At 37.3% G+C, this 19,433-nt stretch overlaps 1 protein-coding gene across 1 annotated transcript in view; it reads left to right on the top strand.

Moving 5' to 3' along the window:
- LOC145664181 (sodium/potassium-transporting ATPase subunit alpha-B-like) overlaps positions 1–19,433 on the top strand; it is a 465,697-nt gene that overhangs the window by 221,057 nt on the left and 225,207 nt on the right. The window contains exon 5 of the mRNA XM_081730619.1: positions 11,774–11,887. Within this exon, the coding sequence (XP_081586745.1) occupies positions 11,774–11,887 (114 nt within the window). The remainder of the gene's footprint in view (positions 1–11,773; positions 11,888–19,433) is intronic.

The raw sequence follows: 19,433 nt of genomic DNA on the forward strand, positions 1-19,433 counted from the left end.
GAGAACTAGACTTGAACATAATAGTGTCCCTCGGTTTTAAATTTAAACAAAGAAATGCATTCCGTTAGGTTTCTTAGAAGGATAAGGCAGACTTTGTTAAGTGAACTTCGGGCCATTTTTTGCAAGGTGGTACTGCACATTTAAACAGTTAATATTACAAACTGGGAGAGCGCAATGGGCCAAAATAACAGAGAAAACCCGCCTTCTAAAAGTTTTCTACTCGCTACATATTCTGTACGACGCGCAAGTTTATCAAGTAACGAGGTGGCAGGGTGAGTAATGTGTGCGACACATATTCAAAGGGTCCCGGTTTCGATTCCCGTTGGAGTAAATCTTTGTTTTTGCTTCAACCAATAAAGTAACCATTTGTACCTACAGAGGTTGTTCAGCCTACGTTTGGCCGATTTCGTTCCTTCCCCCTCCCGGGCAGAATGGAATCACCCGATCTGGGTCGTGGCGTCCTGCAGTATCGTGCATTGGCTTCATGAGAACGGAGTTGTTTTTCCGCGCGGACGACAATAACGCACAAAACAGGACCATTGTTGTGAGTGTTGTGCTAAATTTGTTTTTAAGTTTGTGGGTTTCCGCTCTGTGACCAAAATGCCGCTCAAACTAAGCTGGTTTAGGGAAGGCTATGTTGCGACTCTTTATGACGCCCACTTTAGTGTTTGTCATTAGAAAACAGTGAAAGAAGAATGGTTGCAACATCAGTTTAAGTGGAACAAAAATGTTTTTAAAAAGTACAAGGGCAACGAAGCTCCACCATTTAAATCACCAACGAAGTTGCCTAGAAAGCGGGAATGCACCATGGCCTCCTCCACCATGCAGAGGAAACTTCGCAAAATGGCAATACAAGAAAATCCGCCAACACAAAGATGTATGGCTAATCGTCTTGACGTGTCTTTGGAGACTGTGAGCCGGACGATACACCATCCATTCAAGCTGGAAAAAGTCATGAAAACTCCCGGCCATTTTCTCACCAATTCCTACCAAAAGAAACGAAAGTGCAACGCCCGGAAGCTGTACGAACGGCACCTGGCAAAACAAAGGTGGCTGTACGTTTTAACGCTCGATGAAACATGGATTTACCTTTCCGACTGCGGAAAACCGAGAGCCATCATGTACCGAGAGAAAGGCGCCAAGAACTTCAGAAGGTGGGTCCGTGTCTGTAAAGAACCCTTCCCAAAAGGGTTCATGGTCGTTACTGGCTACTGTTACCGAGGTAAACTGAAGATTCGTAGGGTGGCGAAGAACTGCAAAATAAATCGCAGTATTTTCAGGAGCAGATAATGCGGTCGATCTACGAGCATGAGATTCTAACAATGTACGGAAATGACGCCAATCTGGTGCGCATTAACATGGACAAAGCCTCATCACATACCTCACAATCGTCCCTCGCATTCTACAGGGATATGGAAGAGGCAAGTGGTATACAGGTGATACCTTTCAATGAGGTACCTGTTAAATCTCCAGATGCAAGTCCTATGGACTATTGTGGATTTGGATTGCTGAAGTGGGCTTTGGCAAAACGACGTGTGACAACTGTGGAAGGACTTTGGAAAGCTGTGCAAAGGGAATGGGACAAGATTCCTCTACCAGTTCTTCAGAGAAGCCTATTACAGTGGAAATTACGCTGTCGGGCTATTGTTAGTAACCAAGGGAGACACATCAAGCACTTACGGACCTGGCGCTATGGATTCTTCTAAATTTTTAGGTAAGTCGAAATTGGCCAAATGTAGACTGAACAACCTCTGTATAAGTAAAATATTAATTCAACCATGTGTTTATAATCCATAAAACAATAGAAATTTTCAAATCACTTGTAAAATCTTTCAATGTTCCATGTTAACTAGCAAGAAAATTTAATCTATTCCGTAAATATACTGATATCACAAGTTGTGTATTATGGTTACGACAGTCAACGGCGCCGATTTCTCTGTAAATTTGGGGGATCCATTCATAAAAAATACATACAACGATACCTGTAACAATAAAAAATACAAATAAAAATACATGGGGCCCAATGAGCTTTGGGAGCCCCAGCTTCCCTCCCCAGAATCAGCGCCCTTGACGACAGTCGTGTAATAAATGTTCTTGACGATTCGTGTATACATCTGTTGACAGTGTGCGAATTACAAATGAGTTGAGGGGGAAATCCCCTTTGCTAATACTGGATGTTGCTCTAACCAAAGGAGATTTCCCCCCTCTTCCGCTTGTAATTCTCACACTGTCAACATATGTAGACACGAAGCTTCAAGAACATTTTTTACACAACGACTGCAGCAACAATAATATTTACGGAAGACATTAAATTTTGTTCCTAGTTAACATGGAACATTGAAACATTTTACAAGTGATTGAAAATTTCTATTGTTTTAATTCATTATAAACATATGGTGAATTAATATTTTACTTATAGTTACAAATTGCTGAAGCAAAAAACAAAAAAGCTTGACTCAAACGGGAATCGTACCCGGGACCCTTTGTACTTAATTCGGTGATTCTTCTCACTCTGCCACGCCGTCAGTTGATAAGTTTGCCCGTCGTACGATAATGGGTCGAATAGAAAATTTAAGACGGTTTTTCTCCCTTATCTTTGCCCATTGCGCACTCCCAGTTTGTAATATTAACTCTTTAAATGTGCACTAGCACCTCGCAAAAAATTGCCCTGAAATTCACTTACCAAAGTCTGCCTTCTCCTTGTTAGATGAATGATTAGCGCACTGGACTTCTGCGTAAAGCGTTATGGGTTCGAGTCCACATAAAGCACATTGTTTTCTGTTTTTTAGCTACGTTTACATCAAGTGGAATTAACGTGCTCCTGCGGTAATATATTTTTTCGGAGAGCGCTTGTCCCCTACACTGTTATTCCGCACAAACTAACAAAATACGTATTATTTTATTTGTTGCGTATTTTCCTTACATTGTAGCGTTGCAGTTCTCTTTATCCTATGAACACTTTTGACGTTCCCGTATTACTACAATCGATATTTCGTGCTCAACTGTTTACAGGGGTCTAATTCCCACCCAACCGTTTTTCCAGAAAAACGAAACAGGCATTCCCTCATTTTACGTCTACAATATATTTGCACAATTTTATTCATTTCGGTTCATTTCTTGACTTGCGGACGGCAAATTTAAGACCTTTGGGTGGGGACTTTACCCCCTAAAACAGTTTCCCAGCAGAATGTAAAAACCGTTCGTTTAGTTTTTGTGTATTATCCGTTCACATATTCTTGTTGTAATTCCTCATGTCCTGTAGGTAAATTTCTGTCGCATGTCTTTAGAAATTACATAAACGAGAATAAGATTGTCACATGTTCTCTTGGAAATATGCAGAAGAAGGAAACACATATTTGAAAAAAAAATATTTCAATAAAAAATTAAGAAATAAGCAAGTTATAATTTAAAAAAGAAATCTCCGAAACTTTCATCGCCAAATTCTAAGTTCCATATTCGTAAACGTGGCAAACACGCATCAAAATTTGCGAAGAGAGAGGGAATCTACTAGAAATATAATGTAAATCTTTCATAATGTAAGTTACTATACATATGGCTATAGCACAGCTCTAACAATCATAGGTATTAAAGATTTTACACGTAAACGAAGATTAACTAAAAATAAGACACAAAATATGCGAAACTCGTAATGCGTTGAACAATATCACTGGGTATAGGAAGCAGCTGACATACCACAATTTTGATAGAACATAAGTATTCAGAAAGTATATTCGAGACAATAAACACAACTGGCGTGATCGATGTAATTGTAGAACATGCCGGATGCTTTTTACTAGTAAGTTATAGTTCACATGTACTGTTTCAAGAGTGGTAGATGAAAATGTGATGCCAAAGATTTTTAACCGAGGCACAACGTTAGCGATATCTGGATACTCAGAAGAAGCTTGTGTGCCAAGAACCAAAAGCTTAGTTTTCGACTGATTGACCTGAGAGCCAGATAAGGCGGTGTATTCTATCAAACAGGTGTCGAGGACGCGAATATCACTGGAAGTGTGGATAAAAACTGTCACATCATCATCATAACTGCAGACTCTAAGGTATGACCATGAAGGGAAAGGCCGGAGAGACGAGCATAAATACTATAAAGAAGAGGGCAAAGAGAAATGGCAAACAAGCTCATACTCAGTGGGCACCCTTGACGCACACTTCGTTTGATACGCACAGGCTCAGTGAGAAATCCATTCATTTTAAGTTTACTTTGAGCATTGTCGTACAAGATACGAATCCAACGAATGAACTGCTGTCTGACACCTAAGGTGGGGAGTATGCGCCACAAGTAATCAGGACGGACGCGGTCAAAGGCTTGGTGGAAATCAAGTGATAGGAGAGCATGACAGGCAGATGAGTTTTCAAGAGTAGCAATAACGTCACGAATGCACTGCAAAAAATGATAGATCTTCTTTTTTTCAACACATGCATATTGGTGAGGACCAACTAACTAGGCTAAATAGGGGCGTAAGTGGTTGTTCAAGCAGCGAGCCAGAATCCTGTAGTCAAAGTTCAGCAGGGTGATTGGTCTGTAATGGGAGACGGTAGTAGGATGCCATTGCTTCGGTAGAAAGATAGTCATACCAGCCGCCTTACATGGGGTCTGTGCAGCAGGAGCAAAATGTTCGTTTACCATAGCAGTTAATGTATCGCCAATAAGTGGAAAGAAACGTTTGTACCACTCTACTGGTAGGCTACCAATTCCAGATTTTCCAGACGAAGCACTCATAATTGCTGTTTGCACCTCTTCTTTGGTGAACGGAGTTTCCATTGCTTGCGCTTCGCGTTGATCAATCACACATGGCAGGCGATCAAGAAAGAAATGTGGTATGTCAACAGTGTCCGACGTGCCATATAAGGTGGAATAATAGGTTAAAACGTCCGTTTAATACCTGCAAAAATATAATGGGTGTTACCTTCATCATCCTTGATGTTCTGAATATATTTGTGTGTACCTTGTTTATATTCTGCCAAGAATGGTAGAGCGACGGTTCTTCTTGAGGGTTGATTGCTGCTGATTTGCTGGGATTTTCGTTCCTTCCATTCGACGGCGGCCCAGACACAACAGTTTAGCTTGATATTGCTTCATGAGAGATAAGGCAGAAGGGTTATGGGGAACAGCACTTTTAGCATCAGCCAAACAGCGATAGTAGAAATTGAAAAGAGTTCGGTGATCACAATCCCGCTCAGCACTGTACCAGCGACAAAAGCTTGTAACACGTTGTTTTAGATATTGATACCACCAATCAAATACAGTCCGAAAATGTCTATGTTGGGTTAACCACTTGATCCACTTGGTTGTAAATGATTCGCAAAATTCATTATCCACAAGAAGAGAAGTTTTAAAATGCCAATAACCAGAATAACTTGGTATTACTATGTAAATTATTAATATTAATAGTGGCAATCTTCAAGGTCATTGAAAAAATAAAGAACCATACATAGAAATGAGAAGTGTGCATGACAGGCACGCTCACATCACAAAACTGTCAAATAGGCACTACAAACATTGCGGAGCACAGATAAAGAAAAAGAAAAAGAGGCAAACAATAACTCGTTTGTCACAACTTGCACAAAGCACAAATACTATTATACACATCAAAAAAATCAAACATCATTATCAAGACATATGTGCCAAAAGAAAACATGATTACCTATACAGTAACATCGCAGGGATTAAAGTTGATTCTACAAGGAATAATCTGGTTGAGAGTCATCAGCAGCAGTGACAATTGGAGTGTAACCGTCAGGAGAGAGTTCAGTCTCTTCTTTATTTTTCTTGAACAGTTTGTCACAGGTCTTGGCGCCTCGAACGTTTAATTCGGAGAATTTACACTAGGGCACACAAGTTGAGGTTCCACAAGTTGAGAGAAGAAGGAGCAGTAGCAACAGTGGAAAGTGACAAATCTTTATAGCCATCACTGGTCGGTAGCAGAAGGAATCGCAGTGTCCAATCGGACGTCGGGAGTTGAAGCCGTTTAGCACAAGTATTCGGAGAATCGGTGACGACCAAAGATGACAAAGGTGAAGAGACTATCGGTGGACGATCATCGACAGATGTTGACAGACGGAGCTGAAGAATCATCATCAGGAGTGACATAGGGGAGAGGGGAATAGTCGCTATCCTGAAGACGAGATGCATGCAGCTCATGCAGATTCTCTGTTGTTTGAGGAACAGTAATATCCAATGATATCTTATGGGATTGAGGTGCCTCAGAAAGCGATATGTTGGGAACCCGAACCTGAGACGTCACTGGTAAGCTGGAGAAGTGAGGAACAAAAGAATTCACTGCAGCATCCAAACTAGAAGTAGAAGGGGCCACTTTACGCGCAAAAGTAGTAGAACTGCGAGATGCGTTATTGGGACGTTGGCGACAATTCGAATGTAAATGCTGGGTACTGTGAAAGCATATGCAAGTTTTCTCCTGTCCAGAATAAGTGACCCAGTTACGTTGCTATTGAATCAGTACGAATGATTGAATCGATTTCTTTAATTCCATTCGTAATAATTTGCTCCCAGTTCGAAATGGTAAACATGGCCACTAGAATATAGTTCATCATGAATATTATAAATAGTACCATACTGACTCATAACATTCTTAATTGCGTCATTTGAGAGTTCCATAGGAATTACATGTAAGCGCACAGTAACAACTTGAGTATCAGCCCAAGAAATCCGTATATCGTATGTGCCTGAGGAATCAGTAAATTGAACCACGCCACTAGTGTCATTCAAAACTTGTTCACATAACGCAAGGGACGAAAGTTTGAGGAACACACACTTGCGGTAAAGATCCATTTCAAGACTGAGAACATGTTCAATAGGAAAGACAAAACGATCATATAACTATTCATGAATTGTGAGAGAGGTAGGCCGCTGGCTAACCGCCCCGAAATCAAATTTCAATGTATTCACTCGAAGTGTAGACATATTCAAAAGATATCCTCAGTTACAAACCAGAAAAAGAAATCAGAAAAACTGTCACTAAGGATCCACACAAGTACAGTTAATAATAACACGAAAAAAAGAAAAAATGCTTCACTTAATGGGTGAGTTTGACTTACGTCGCACAGCGCAACGGTAGCAGGAAAGAGCACAGAGAACGTGTTTATTCGACAACGTCCACAGCGCGAATATTCTACCACTGATCCATCGCAGCCCCGAGATTTGAAAAGGTCTTATAAATAGGGTTATTGTGTCCAAGATCATATTAAGTACTTAACAGCTTTTCAAGATATGTTTTCACTCTAATTGTGAGACAACTAGTTAATAGTTTTAAGTCCGTGCAAAAAAGACTTATAGGCCGAAAACTGGTAAGAATAGCTGCTAATGAATATTTGAGGACTAAAACAATAATGGTTGTATTGAGAGACTGTCCTAGAACAAGATGTCTGCGGTATTCATTAAAAAGAACAACGAGGAAGGGAGCTAATATAACCATTTCTAATGGTAAAGAATTAAGGCTTGTGAATTTTCCAAGCTTGCATGATCATATGGACAGTTTGACATCGTCCATTGGGAACGAACCTGAAAGTCATTCTCGATCACAATCCGCTAAAACAGATGGAATATACTCTAGAATAAAAAAAATCAGTACAACAAGTAGTAGGTGGAACATATAATTATTTATGAGTAAAAAACCTCATGACTTTTACACCGTAGGCATCTTTACCCTTAATATTATAGGTTAATTTTTTCCGCCTCGTGTTACCAATTTCTTACACAACGGGCCTTATGCAGAGTCGTTCTGATGATCGATTAGGGTCATACTAAAGTGTTCTACTAACATATGTTTACTGCAGTAGTAATACCTTTAGTAGGCCCTATGACGCTAATCATATGTCAAAACGACTCTGCATAAGGCGGAACATGTCTATTCTACTAGAAGAATGGTTTTCATTATTATTGTGTTCCAGTTCGTCCCTTTTCATACATAATTTTCACTGTTTGCTTTATTTTACGTCTAACAATAAAATGGCTAAAATAGGGCTAAAATAATACGGCTAAAAATCTAACAATAGCCTTACAAACCGCCTCCAAGAAGATATTTGATAATACAGCTAATACACTCCAAACCACAACGGGGCACCTTTACATCACAAGAACTTTTGCTGACACAGTAAAACGGAAAATCAGTACAGACTTTACGAAACCAAAGCTGAAGGAGCAGCGCGCTGAGACGAAGGAAGGCAGGGGATAAAGCAGTTGTGACTGAAGCAAACAGATGACGACCAGGAGTGGCCATGGACAATGAATACCGACTTGCATGCTTAAAAAATAACAGATGTCCCACTAACAATATACTCCCCCCAACTACAGACAACACAGATTAGTAAAATAATTAACAGATCTTAAGGTAGGGCATTGCAAAATAACAGATAATTTATTAATTTATTAATTTATTACTACAGACAAGTTTACATGGATTTTCACCATCCCTTCCCAGTGTGGTTTTGCCATGTAAATCGCCTATTGCATGCAGCATGACCGACAAAGGATTTTTTCCTGGTTTCCAGGTTTTTTGTCCCTCTATCAAAACAAAATAATCTTCTCTCGCGCTTTCCTATCTTCTAATTTATCCTTCTTTCTTTTTATCTTACACAACAACAGATTCGCGAGTAAATGTCCTACATAAAAGATAGAAACCGCGGCATACACCTACACCCGACAATTGCTTTAGTGTACTAATTGCATATGAGGAGAGGCATGTAATGTAGACAGATGGTTGATGCTTTACTCTCTGTCAGGACGCGGGCTTTCCTAAGGGGCGTCCTTTTTTCTAACTTTTCTGTTTCTGTTTCTGTTAACAGCCTTTGTCTCTGTTAAGATTCTTGTCTTCCTCTAGTATTTGTATGGCTTGCTTGACTTTTCTCTCCCAATGGCCTGAACACTTTGTTAGTAAAGTGGTTTCTGAAAAAGAGATGTTATGTCCCTCATTATACTATATTCTATCAATTCCATTATTTTTTTACTTTACGGCATTTTATATAATTAGAATGTCCCTTGCGGGGAATTTCAACAGTGGGTCCAGTTTGTCCAACATTTGGCTTTGCCACAATCACATGTAATGCGATACATCCTCGGAGTAAGGCCTAAGTTATCTTTAATGGTTGTAGAAGAGTCCTGAGTTTGACAGGAGATTATGTATAGATTCTATCTTGTTTTGTGAAGATTCTGCATAGTTTTCCTGATAAATGGCTAGTACATGGAAGACAGGCAGTTCCTCTTCGATTTTCTTTTTCTGATAGTCTGAAATGTATCCTCGTAGCGGCCCTTTGTTGCCTCCTTCGTATCTTCTTCCGTTCTTATTTCAATTATTCGAAATTTAGATGTAACAGAGAAACGAATTTTTGAACACGAAAATGATACCGGTACTTAAATGAATTGATTAGTTCCTATTTTCGAGAAAAATAGCATTATTGAGTCATTTGCGCTAAAATACTCACATTTTAGGTGACAGCATTTCCCGCTATATTTAAGCACTATTCACTAAACTTTTCACAGTAATCCAGGTCACCAAAGGGACATTCTTACGCCTAGATTTTAATAGATTCATGACTCACAATTTCTCATTACTAATCCTATATCATAGCCTATGCTGCTTAAGGAATCTTGATTAACGTTGATAAAGGTCATTAACTGGAATGTTTGGATGCTAAAATTTTATCATTTTTTAATCTATACTATCATTTTTTTTATGTTGCACGCTTTGCTACTAAGCTTGTTGAGCTCTGTTTTGCATTTCAATTGCTATTGCCTATATGTAGTATGATACAATAGAAAAAATAATACAAAGAACAAGTACTTACTGGACTATGTATTAGACATGAAAGCATTTACGTGGTGTACTTTTCAAGTAAGCGCCATTTTGAAATTCGGCTGCTGCAGAGCATGGGGGGCTATGTACGTACCTTCATCCGTTGGCAAGACACAGACGACCCTACAGAAATATTCGACAATGTTTACGTTTGTTTGTGAGTAGTTACAGTGCCTCTGTTGATTGAGAATACGAGAGTAGTTGTTGACTGTGAAATACTCGCTGTCATTCGTTTGCTTAGAGCTAAAGGCGTGAAAACGACTTAAATTCATTGTGAAATTAGTAAAATGTATGGAGAAAACATTAGGAGCAATGGAATGGTAAGGAAATGGGTTAGAATTTTTAAAAAATGGTCACACGAATGTTCATGATGAGAAACGAAGTGAGTGACCTTTTGTCATTACTAAAGACTTAGTGCAGAAAGTTGGCGAAAAAGTGAAAAAGAACAGACGCTTTACAATTTCGTCGTTATCTGATAAGTTTTCTTAACTTATAAGAAGTGTTCTCTATGAAATTGTGACTCAACGCCTAAATTGTCGAAAGTTGAGCTCACAATGGGTACAGAAAATGGTAATTGAGGTACACAAAACCAAACGTTTAGACAGTACGTTGACTTTCTTTGAGCGACACAGTGAGAAAGGTGATGATATTTTAAGTAAAATTGTCACAAGCGACGAAATATGGCTAGCTTATGTTAAACCGAAATCGAAGCAAAATCTGTGGAATGGCGGTATTCAACATCATTCACGAAAATGAAGTTCAAGCAAACAATTTCAGCCTTGAAAATCATGTGCACTGTGTTTTGCAACAGGTAGGGAGTGTTGCTTGTTAATGTTTTGCCTCGTGGTGACACAATAAATTCTATGATGTATTGTGAAACCTTACAAAAACTGAGCCATGGAGTCCAAAAGAGGCATGCTTGCTGAGTATGGGGATCGTTTTACTTCATGAAAATGCCTGTCACACAAGACAAACTCAAAATCTCATCGCATCATTTGACTGGCAACAACTTGATCACCTTCCGTATAGTCCCGACGTACCCCCCAGTGACTACCACATGTTTCTGCATTTGAAGAAGCATCTGGGTGGTCAGCACCACGACGACGATGATGAGGTCAAAACCGCCATGTTGGAGTGGTTTCTAAATCAGGCAATCAGTGGTTTCTATGAGGATGGTATTCAATAGCTTGGAGTAGGATACAATAAATACCTTATAATTACTGGAAACTATGTAGAAAAGTAGGTTAAGAAATAAGCTTTCATGTAACAACAAAATTGTTACGAAAAGTATATTTATTAATTATTATTATTATTATTGTTCGAAAACGGTGGTTGCTTCATAAACACGCCTCGTACGGTACTTATTTGTGAACTTAAATCACCAAACCGACAACAGTATTGAACTAAAAAAAGTTACTGTCCGAAAATGATATCTTGCAGATGATGACATTCCGCTGAACACACCTAGTAAATATCTTGCTAAGGTCATTCATTACTCTTTGAAGCATAGGTAGGAGAATTCTTGCAACTTCTTCCTGAATGCTACGTTTCAGTTCTAAAATTGACGTATATAAATACATATAAAAGAAACACTATTTTAAAAAAAAGTGATAATTTTCTTTTTTGGTGCAACACTGCTTTCTTTATTTTGTGAGACACTGTTTTTAGTTTGGTGACTTAAATTCACAAACAAGTAAATGCTTTCATGTCTAATTTGTGTTTTAACTAGTTACACCCAAATAAATAATGTTCTTAAAATAGCCCAATTCACCACCACACTGTCTTTTATATAGTCATACTTAACGTCTGTTGGAGTACGTATAGCCTACGTATTTAAAACAATACTCAATAAGAAAAATAATCGAAATATTTCTACATGTTATTTATTAAGGAGTGAAATGTGGTTAAATAATTTATATGTTCCTTAAAATCTTGGTTTCTTTTAGCTGTACTTGGGAGCAGTACTATTAGGAGTGGTGATTATTTCTGGTTGCTTTTCCTATTTTCAAGAGGCAAAATCATCAGCTATTATGGAATCATTTAAAAGTATGATTCCTCAGGTAAGGTAATATTAACCCTGAGCCGAGTTCAGAAATTTCACTTAGTTTTGTTCATAAATTCTTTTTCTAAATGTAGTATTACTGTTATTGGGATGGCATTCCTTAAACTATCTGCATAGTTAAATTTAGACAATTTCTTGCTGATTAACACTTTGAGTCCAGAGGTTTTTAAACGCCAAGCTGCAGCTATGCCGCTCGATTTAAATGTTATTTTTAAAAATACCAATCTTGTTTTAGAAGTTACATAAAACTTTCACTGAATATTGTATACTTACATAATTTTGTGTACTTACATTATTATGCGTCCAGAGAAAAGTGTCCAGACTTTTGTAACTTTCTGGGGAGACTTCAAATTATGCAATTCACTGAAAGCATGTATTTTTTTTACTTCATATCCCACTTTTGTTTCTGTGTACTATTATATGTAATTAAGTTATTGAAAACTATTTTACGCATTTACCACAACTTACACCAATAAAATTTACTTTATTATTGTTTAGATGCATTCTTTGCTGTAGCAATTAATTATTTTAAAATATTATTCATGGTGTTAAGTTAAAATAACCTGTTCTAATTAGCCTTTGGTTACAAAAATAAAGTTTATTTTATAGATAATGCTCGAATTTAGTGAATTTTGAATTGTTTCTTCTTGGCTATTTTCATAAAAGCTGTATTGACAACAGTTCTGAAAACCACTGGGGAAGGGCTTAGAAAAAACTCTGAGGGCCTATGAAATCTAAGAGCTGCCCTGCTTATCAAAGGTCATCAGTGAAGGTTATGCCACCCACAGCAGAGTTGGTAATGAAATTCAGTATTACATCTTTCTGCCTTAATTCTGATTTTCCTAATCCCTTAATACGTTGTTTCTCAAATTGTAGTCCTCAAGAACTGTCCTTATAGACCTCAAGAAATATAGAAAATATAAAATTCGTGTGAATTGCATGGTACGCACTATGATTGAGAATCTCAAACATGTGTATATTATATGATTTAATCAGGTAGAGGTTATAAAAGTTCAAATAACCTCTATTATGTCATTTACTTTAAAATGTGAAGAGGAAGTCAAAAGAGTAAACTTAGGTTTTAGATAATTCCTAACTAGTTCTGTGCCTTTTCTTATATCATCGTCATCTTAAAATTCAGTGTACCAAACTGTTTGGTGGTGTTTTCGCCGACTCTTTCAGTCCAAACATGAATACTGAAATGTCATTACATTCGGAAAAAGTTATGGTTGAACTACAGATGATAATGGAAGATTACTGATGATGAATTTAGTGATATAAATAAAGATTAGTCAAACAATTATGGCAAAGACATTGATGAATTATCAAAGAAAAAAAGTTTTTCTTTGAGCTATGAAGAACCTACTAACTGTTGTAGTACTGATGAAACCGTGATAGATGAAATATAAGCGAAAAGCATGGAGACTGCAAGATATTAGACTCCTTTTAGATTGAACAAGATTCGAATTCGTATGTTCGCGGAAGAACTAAACATCAAAACGTGTTACCTAAGTCTCCTAGTGATTTCCATACGGTTTAGGGAAATTTACGATATTCCTACATACTTACAGTAGACGAATGCTTGATGAAACGAAAAATGAAATGTCAAAAGTGTAAGCTAAATGAGTTTAGGAGGACGCAAGTATATCAATTTCAATTGGAGGTTTGGATGGTTTCGCAGAGTAACTTAGGAGTCAAAGCCATTAGCATTAAAATACTTTTAGTTAAGAATTGCGTGCCACAATTTTCCATTCATACAATGGAACAATGTATTTGGCAACTATAAATAAATTTGTGCTTTTACAAGATAATAACTTGGAGTAAGGTATTTGACTTTTTTTGCCGACTGGGAATGAATTGTATGCAGAAGTAAGGAAGTCACAACAGGACGGAAAGATAATAAGAAACCAATTCAAATAGCTAATACTGAATATATTAGCATACACGGAATTGGACTGCAACTAATACTGAAGCGAAACAAACGTCGAACTTCTGTTTATATAACGGAACCAAAACACAAGATCAATGCTTCCACCATAAGAAGTGTGTCTGTGGATCGAATACAAAGACAAACAAAAAGTATTTAGTTTATTCAAAGTGTCAGAAAAAGACTGTTTTCCCTTATAACATTAAGATGTAATGTTTAAACCTTATAATACTTTATCAAAAAATCGTCATGTTCAAGTGCTCTTCATTTCATTAGTATATGTCCAATGAGAAATGAAATGTTATCTGACTTCATTGTATGTTATATTAGATGAAAACTGAACGTAGAAATTACCATTTTACAATATAATAGTCAGTAATGAAAAATACGTCCGTGAACTTGGCCCTCCCACTTTGAGAACTAACGATAAAATTAGTGTCAATCGTTAGTGCATCGTTAGTGCTACTTAGTGCACCAACCCCTAACGTTAGTGCTTAATTAGTGTAGGAGCTACAAGCAATAAACCTTTGGGGGAGCCAAGTTCACGCTGCCCCCCCACTTCAAGCACTAACGAAATAACTAGTGTCATTCGTTAGTGCGTCGTTAGTGCTTCCTAGTGTACCAACCCGTGACGTTAGAGCTTCATTAGTGTAGGTTCTAGAGCCAAAAGAATGGTACACGCTGGCCCCCCACTTCAAGCAATAAGGAAAGGAATAGTACCGTTCGTTAGTGTATCGTTAGTGCTTTCAGAAAATACTAAAAGTTTCGTTAGTGCTTCACTATCAGTGTAGATATAGCCAATTATAAGTCACGAAACTCCCATAAAAAATGCATGGGGAATTTTTCATTCCGTCAAATTACCGCCAAATTCAAAAGCACTATTGACCTCTTCTAGTGCAATTGTTAGTGCATCGTTAGTGTTTCTTACTGCAAAAACCGTTAACGTTAGTGCTTCATTAGTGTAAGAGTTATAAATAAAAATCATTTGGGGGGCTAAGTTCACGCTGCCCCCCACCTCAAGCATTAATGATAAAATTAGTACCATTCGTTATTGCATCGTTAGTGCTTCTAAAAAATCCTAATAGTTTCGTTAGTGCTTTAATATTAGTGTGGTTATGGCTAATAACATGTCAAAAAATTCCCATAAGAAATGCATGGGGAATTTTTCATTGCGTCGAATTACTGCCGAATACAGAAGCACTAATGATCTATTTTAGTGCAATCCTTAGTGCATCGTTAGTGCTTCTTAGTGCACCAACCCTAACGTTGGTGCTTCATTAGTACAGGAACTACAAGTAAAAAACATTTTGGGCCTAGCGTGAACTTGCCCCCCCCCCACTTTGAGCACTAACGAAATGATTAGTTAGAAATGATTAGTTGTATCGTTAGTGCTTCCAGAAAATCCTATTAGTTTTGTTAGTGCTTCACTATTAGTGTAGATATAGCCAATTGTAAGTCACGAAACTCCCATAAGAAATGCATGCGGAATTTTTCATTGCGTTAAATTACCGCCAAATTCAAAAGCACTAATGACTTGTTGTAGTGCAATCGTTAGTGTATCGTTAGTGCTTCTTAGTGCACCAACCCTAAAGTTAGTGCTTCATTAGTGTAGGAACTACAAGTGAAAAACCCTTTGGGCCTAGCGTGAACTTGCCCCCCACTTTGAGCACTAACGAAAAGATTAGTGTCATTCGTTAGTGTATCGTTAGTGCTTCGAGAAAATACTAATAGTTTCGTTAGTGCTTCGCTATTAGTGTAGATATAGCCAATTGTAAGTCATGAAACAAGCCTTTGTGCCTAGCATGAACTTGGCTTCCAATTTGATCACTAACGAAAAGATCACTGCCATTTGCTATTGCACCGTTAGTGCTTGTAGAAAATACTAATAGTTTCGTTAATGCTTCACTATTAGTGTAGATATAGGCAATTATAAGTCACGAAATTCACATAAGAAAAACATGGGGATTTTTTCATTAGGTCAAAATCTATGAAATTCAAATGCAGTAGTGGTCTCTTCTAGTGGCATCGTTAGTGTTTCGTTATTGCTTGCTAGTGCACCAAGACCGAACATTAATGCTTCTCATCGTGAATGCTTTTATTGGCTAGCGTATAGTTAACTTCCCCTAAGTTTTATTTCCTACGGTTCATACTGTTGATTTACTAATGTTTGGAGTTCTGCAATAAGAGCTACTAACACTACACTATACTATAACCATTACACTATATGTGGTTATTAGTGCTTTTAAATATGTGGGAAGTTTACAAAATGAAAAATGCTAAGTGTCTAAATTTAGCCCCGCACGATTCGCAAGTGCTAGTAAAGCTATTTACATGTTTAGTGCTTAGTAATTGCATATTAGTGCATTAAACACTAACGATAGTACTATCATACTTTAGAAGTTATTAATGAATAACTCGTTCGGGACTAACTTTAGATTTTTCAACTTTTACACAATTTTTTAGTAATTGTGCCACAAAAGTGGGACTAACACCAGTGGGTAGTGCATTAATAGAGCTCTATTAAACACTGATTGCTGTCATAGTTTAGGAGTTATAAGTGAATAACACACTCAGGGCTAAATTTAAATTTATCAAAATTTACAATAATTGTCTCACAAAGGTGGAATAAACGTCAAAGGTTAATACAGCGTTAATACTCCAAAAAGCTCTAACGTTAATGCTACCTTAGATCTAACGTTAGTGAAATTGTAGTTTGGGAATTATTAATGAATAACTCAGACGAGACTGAATTTAAAAGTATCGAAAAACACTAATTGTCTCACAAAGGTAGGACAAACGCTAAAGTATAGTGCATCCTTAACGCTTCAAAAAATAATAAGTACTAACGTTAGTGCTGTCATATTTTTGGACTTATTAATGAAAACTCAACCCGGTCTAACTTTAGGTTTTTCAACTTAAACAGTTTTACGCTAATTGTAACACAAAATTGGGACAAACACAAGCGCTTACTGCATTGCTAGAGCTATAAAACATTAAGCATTGTCGTTAGTGCTTTCATGAATAATCCTAATAGGATTTAATTTAAATTTTCGAACTTCACACTAATTGTCCCACAAAGGTAAGATAACCACCGAAGATTAATGACTGTTAGTGCTCCATGAAACACTAATCACTTAACGCCAGTTCCATCACAGTTTAGGAGTTTTACCAAATAGCTCGAGCGGGGCTAACTTCAGGTTTTTAAATTTGTACACAATGATTGTAAAATTCGATAAATTTGAATTTAGGCTCGTGCGTGTTATTCGTTAATAACACTTAAATTATGATAACACTAGCATTAGTGCTTATTCAGCGGAGGACTAAACGCTGGTTTTGTCCATTTTTGTCAGACAATTAGCGTAAAATTGTACAAAATTTAAAGATCTAAAGTAGCCACCCCCTGCGTTACTCATTTTTAACCCCTAAACTACGATAGCAGTAACATTAATGCTTAGTGTCTTTTGGGGCACTAACGATGCACTAATCTTTCACGTTTATTTAACCTTTGTGGGACAATTATTGTAAAATTCGCTAAAATTAAATTTAGCACAGAGTGAGTTATTCACTTAAAACTCTTAAACTATAATAACGCTAACACTAATGATTCGTGTTTCGGGAAGCAATAACGATGCACTAACTCTTTACGTCTATCTCACCTTTGTAGGACAATAACTGTAGAATTAGAAAAAATTCAATTTAGTCCTGCAAATAATATTCACTAGTATAGAGTTGAATCAAAGCATTAACGTTAGAGTTTAGTGTATTAATGGGTACCGGTACTAACGATGCACTAACCATGTCAAAGGTTTTTTTAGTATTTGAGATGCGTGCGGGGCTAAATTTAGACACGTAGCATTTTCCATTTTGTAAAATTCTTCCACCAAATTTAAAAGCACTAATACCCATATACTAATGTAATGATTACTATTACGTTCGGGAATTTAACGCAATGTAAAATACCCCATGCATTTCTTATGGGAGTTTCGTGACTTATAATTGGCGATATCAACACTGATAGTGAAGCACTAACGAAACTATTAGTATTTTCTAGAAGCACTAACGATGCACTATCGAATGGTAATAATCTTTTCGTTAGTGCTCAAAGTGGGGGGCAAGTTCACGCTAGGCCCAAAGGGTTTTTCACTTGTAGTTCCTACACTAATGAAGCACTAACTTTAGGGTTGGCGCACTAAGAAGCACTAACGATACACTAACGATTACACTACAACAAATCGTTAGTGCTTTTGAATTTGGCGGTAATTTAACGCAATGAAAAATTCCCCATGCATTTCTTACGGGAGTTTCGTGACTTACAATTGGCTATATCTACACTAATAGTGAAACACTAACGAAACTACTAGTATTTTCTAGAAGCACTAACGATGTACTATCGAATAGTAATAATCTTTTCGTTAGTGCTCAAAGTGGGGGGAGGCAAGTTCACGCTAGGCTCAAAGGGTTTTTTTACTTGTAGTTCATACACTAATCAAGCACTAACGTTAAGGTTGGTGCACTAAAAAGCACTAATGATGCAGTAACGATTGCACTAAAAGATATCATTAGTGCTTCTGAATTTGGCGGTAATTTAAAGCAATGAAAAATTCCGCATGCATTTCTTATGGGAGTTTCGTGACTTACAATTGGCTATATCTACACTAATAATGAAGCACTAACGAAACTATTAGTATTTTTCACAAACACTAACGATACTCTAACGAATGGCACTAATCTTTTCGTTAGTGCTCAAAGTGAGGGGGCCAAGATCACGCTAGGCCCAAAGGGTTTTCACTTGTAGTTCCTACATTAATGAAGCACTAACGTTAGGGTTGGTGCACTAAGAAGCACTAACGATTGCACTACAACAAGTCATTAGTGCTTTTGAATTTGGCGGTAATTTAACACAATGAAAAGTTCCGTATGCATTTCTTATGGGAGTTTCGTGACTTACAATTGGCTATATCAACACTAATAATGAAGCAATAACGAAACTATTAGTATTTTCTGGAAGCACTAACGATATACTAACGAATGGCACTAATCTTCTCGTTAGTGCTCAAAGTGGGGGGACCAAGTTCACGCTAGGCCCAAAGGTTTTTCACTTGTAGTTCCTACACTAATGAAGCACTAACGTTAGGATTGGTGCACTAAGAAGCACTAACGATACACTAACAATTGCACTACAACAAGTCATTAGTCTTTTGTATTTGACTAATTTAACGCAATGAAACATTCCGCATGCATTTTTATGGGAGTTTTGTGACTTACAATTGGCTATATCTACACTAATATTGTAGCACTAACGAAACTATTAGTATTTTCTGGAAGCACTAACGATACACTAACGGATGGTACTAATCATTTCGTTAGTGCTCAAAGTGGGAGGGCAAGTTCACGCTAGGCCCAAAATGTTTTTTACTTGTAGTTCCTGTACTAATGAAGCACCAACGTTAGGGTTGGTGCACTAAGAAGCACTAACGATGCACTAAGGACAGCACTAAAATAGATCATTAGTGCTTCTGTATTCGGCAATAATTCGACGCAATGAAAAATTCCCCATGCATTTTTATGGGCGTTTCGTGACATGTAATTATCCATAACCACACTAATATTGAAGCAC

The sequence above is a fragment of the Thermobia domestica genome, chromosome 11, assembly GCF_964235325.1.
Source record: "Thermobia domestica chromosome 11, izTheDome1.hap1.1, whole genome shotgun sequence".
NCBI lineage: Eukaryota > Metazoa > Arthropoda > Insecta > Zygentoma > Lepismatidae > Thermobia > Thermobia domestica.